The following is a 3,078-nucleotide window of genomic DNA, read 5'->3' as shown; positions in this document are numbered from 1 at the left end:
CCAGTAACCTCCCAGTATGGACCCAGTGCTCCCAGTATGGACCCAGTGCTCCCAGTATGGTCCCAGTGCTCCCAGTGTGATCCCAGTGCCCCCAGTGTGACCCCAGTGCTCCCAGTATGGACCCAGTGCTCCCAGTATGGACCCAGTGCTCCCAGAATGGTCCCAGTGCCCCCAGTTGATCCCAGTACGACCCCAGTGCTCCCAGTACGGTCCCAGTGCCCCCAGTGTGGTCCCAGTACCCACAATGCCCCTCCCAGTACAAACCAGTAACCCCAATTCCCCTTTTAACCCCTTCCCACTCTCTCCCAGTGCTCCCAGTATGGACCCAGTGCTCCCAATGCTCCTCCAGTCCCTCCCAATCCTCTCCCATTACAAACCAGTCCCTCCCAGTATAAACCAGTAACCTCAAATCCCCTCCCAGTCCATCCCAGTGTCCTCCCAGTATAAACCAGTGTCCCCAAATCCCCTTTTAACCCCTCCCAGCCTATTCCAATCCCCTCCCAGTGCTCCCAGTCCCTCCCAGTATAAACCAGTAACACCAAATCCCCCTTTTAACCCCTCCCAGTCCCTCCCAGTATAAACCAGCAACACCAAATCCCCCTTTTAACCCCTCCCAGTCCCTCTCACTCCCCTCCCAGTGCTCCCAGTCCCTCCCAGTATAAACCAGTAACCTGGAATCCCCTTTTAATCCATCCCAGTCCCTCCCAGTTTGTCCCAGTTCCTCCCAGTCCCTCCCACTCCTTCCCAATCTCTTCCCAGTCCTTCCCAGTTTGTCCGAATTCCATCCCAGTCCCCCCCAATCCCCTCCCAGTCCCTCCCAGTCCCCCCCAATCCCCTCCCAGTCCCTCCCAGTCCCCCCAGTCCCAGCTCACCCCCCAGCCGCAGCCGCAGCCTCCTCCGGGCCGTGCCCCTCCCGTTGGTGGCCACGCAGTCGAAGACGCCCACGGTGCCGTTCCCGCCCTCCCAGTGCTCCCAGTGCTCCCAGTCCGGCGGCGCCGCGGGCACGTTCTGGTAGCGGTAGCGGGGCCGGGGGCCCCGCCGGGACTGGTGGGACTGGTCAGACTGGTGGGACTGGAGGAAGCGGCGGCGCAGGCGCGCGCGGGCCCCGGTGACGTTGGTGACGCTGAGCACGGAGCTGGTCCAGGGCCCCTCGCGCCACTGGAGCTCCTGGAACGGCGAACTGGGACCAGTATGGGGGAGACTGGGGTCAGGGGGGGCACTGGGATGGACTGGGAGGGACTGGGAGGGACTGGGAGGGGATTGGGGGGGAACTGGGAGGGGACTGGGATGGACTGGGAGGGACTGGGAGGGACTGGGAAGAGATTGGGAGAAGATTGGGAGGGACTGGGTGGGGATTGGGAGGGTACTGGGGATACTGGGATGGACTGGGAAGGGATTGGGGGGGACAAGGAGGGAACTGGGAGGGAACTGGGAGGGACCGGGAGTGGACTGGAGTTTTTCCCAGCTGCCCCCAGTACATCCCAGTTCATGCCAGGCTGGCTCAGTTTGATCAGCTGAACCCAGATCACTTCAGCCCATCCCAGTCCCTCCCAGTCCTCACCCCCTATGGGGAGAAGTGTGCCAGGTACTGGAACAATGACGCGGTATGGATGGAGTACCAACGAACTACGGTGGACAGGTACTGCCGGCACAACTACCCGATTGTCACCCCGTTCAGCGTGGAGCGCCGAGGTGAGCGCGGGGCAGAGCGTGTCCCCTCGGGCCCTGCCCTGCCAATGACCCTGGAGCCCCTCAAAACCTCCATGCCCAGTCCCTCCCAGTCCCTCCCAGTCCCTCCCAGTCCATCCCAGTCCCTCCCACTCCATCCCACTCCATCCCACTCCATCCCACTCCATTCCAGTCCCTCCCAGTCCATCCCACTCCATCCCAGTCCATCCCACTCCATCCCAGTCCATCCCACTCCATCCCAGTCCATCCCAGTCCATCCCACTCCATTCCCAGTCCCTCCCAGTCCATCCCAGTCCCTCCCAGTCCCTCCCACTCCATCCCAGTCCCTCCCAGTCCCTCCCAGTCCCTCACCCGGGCTCCCCCGTGCTCAGGCTCCTCCCGTTCCTCTCCCAGCTCAGCTCCACCCCCGGCACTCCCCGCGCTCGGCACCGCAGCGTCGCTGACTCCGCCCCCTCGGGCACCAGCACCACCCCCGGCCCCGCCCCCTCCTCTGGCTCCGCCTCCATCTCGGGACCATCTGAAAAAGGGGAGGGGGCGGGGTCAGGGGGAGGGCGCCCCCTGTTGGACGCTCTCATTGGCTGATTCACCATCAGGGCGACCCCTACTGGCTACTGCCATTGTGGCCACGCCCACGATTGGCTGCTTCCCTGTGTCCCACCTTGTTTAGCTCCTCCCATTCCCTATTTTGTCCTCCCCCTTTGCCCCTCATTAGCATCCTCATTAGCCCCACCCCCTTTAGCCCCTCCCAGTCCTCTCCCATTTTCCAATTAACCCCTCCCCCTCTGACCCCTCCCCACTAGGCCCGACCCCTTTAACCCTTCCCATCCTCGGATTTGGGGGGTCCTGGAGGGATCTGGGCAGGATTTGGGGGCGTTTTGGGGGAGATTTGGGGGAATTTGGGGAGGATTTGGGTGGTCCCGGAGGGAACTTGGAGGGTCCTGGAGGATTTGGGGTGCTGTGAAAGGTTTGGGGGGAATTTGGGGCATCCTGGGGAGATTTGGGGCAAATTTGGGGCGAATTTTGGGGGAGGTTTTGGGGATCGTGGGCGGGATTTGGGGGAATTTCAGGGCAGGATTTTGGATAATTTCGGGCACCAGTGCAGACCAGTACAAACCAGTTCCATCCCAGTTAGCCCCAGTGCCTTCTAAACCCATTCCCAGTACGTCCCAGTATAAACCAGTAACCCTTTATAACCCTCCCAGTTCCTCCCAGTACATCCCAGTATAAACCAGTAACTCTTTATAACCCTCCCAGTCCCTCCCAGTATAAACCAGTAACCCTGTATAACCCACCCAGTGCCACCCAGTATATCCCAGTATAAACCAGTAACCCTGTACAACCCACCCAGTCCCTCCCAGTCCCTCCCAGTATAAACCAGTAACCATTTAT

The 3,078-nt window shown here is 61.2% G+C and overlaps 1 protein-coding gene across 1 annotated transcript in view; it reads right to left on the bottom strand.

Annotated features, from left to right (window-relative positions):
- LOC121364113 (nephrin-like) overlaps window positions 1-3,078 on the bottom strand; it is a gene marked incomplete at its 3' end in the record, with an annotated part of 12,201 nt that overhangs the window by 3,343 nt on the left and 5,780 nt on the right. The window contains exons 9-10 of the mRNA XM_041487108.1: window positions 2,041-2,206; window positions 873-1,180 (exon numbers count right to left, since the gene is read on the bottom strand). Coding sequence (XP_041343042.1) covers window positions 873-1,180; window positions 2,041-2,206 — 474 coding nt within the window. The remainder of the gene's footprint in view (window positions 1-872; window positions 1,181-2,040; window positions 2,207-3,078) is intronic.

This window comes from Pyrgilauda ruficollis, unplaced genomic scaffold (assembly GCF_017590135.1).
Source record: "Pyrgilauda ruficollis isolate IOZ18807 unplaced genomic scaffold, ASM1759013v1 scaffold794, whole genome shotgun sequence".
In the NCBI taxonomy this organism is placed as follows: Eukaryota; Metazoa; Chordata; class Aves; order Passeriformes; family Passeridae; genus Pyrgilauda; species Pyrgilauda ruficollis.
This window is presented reverse-complemented; position numbering and strand designations above follow the sequence as displayed.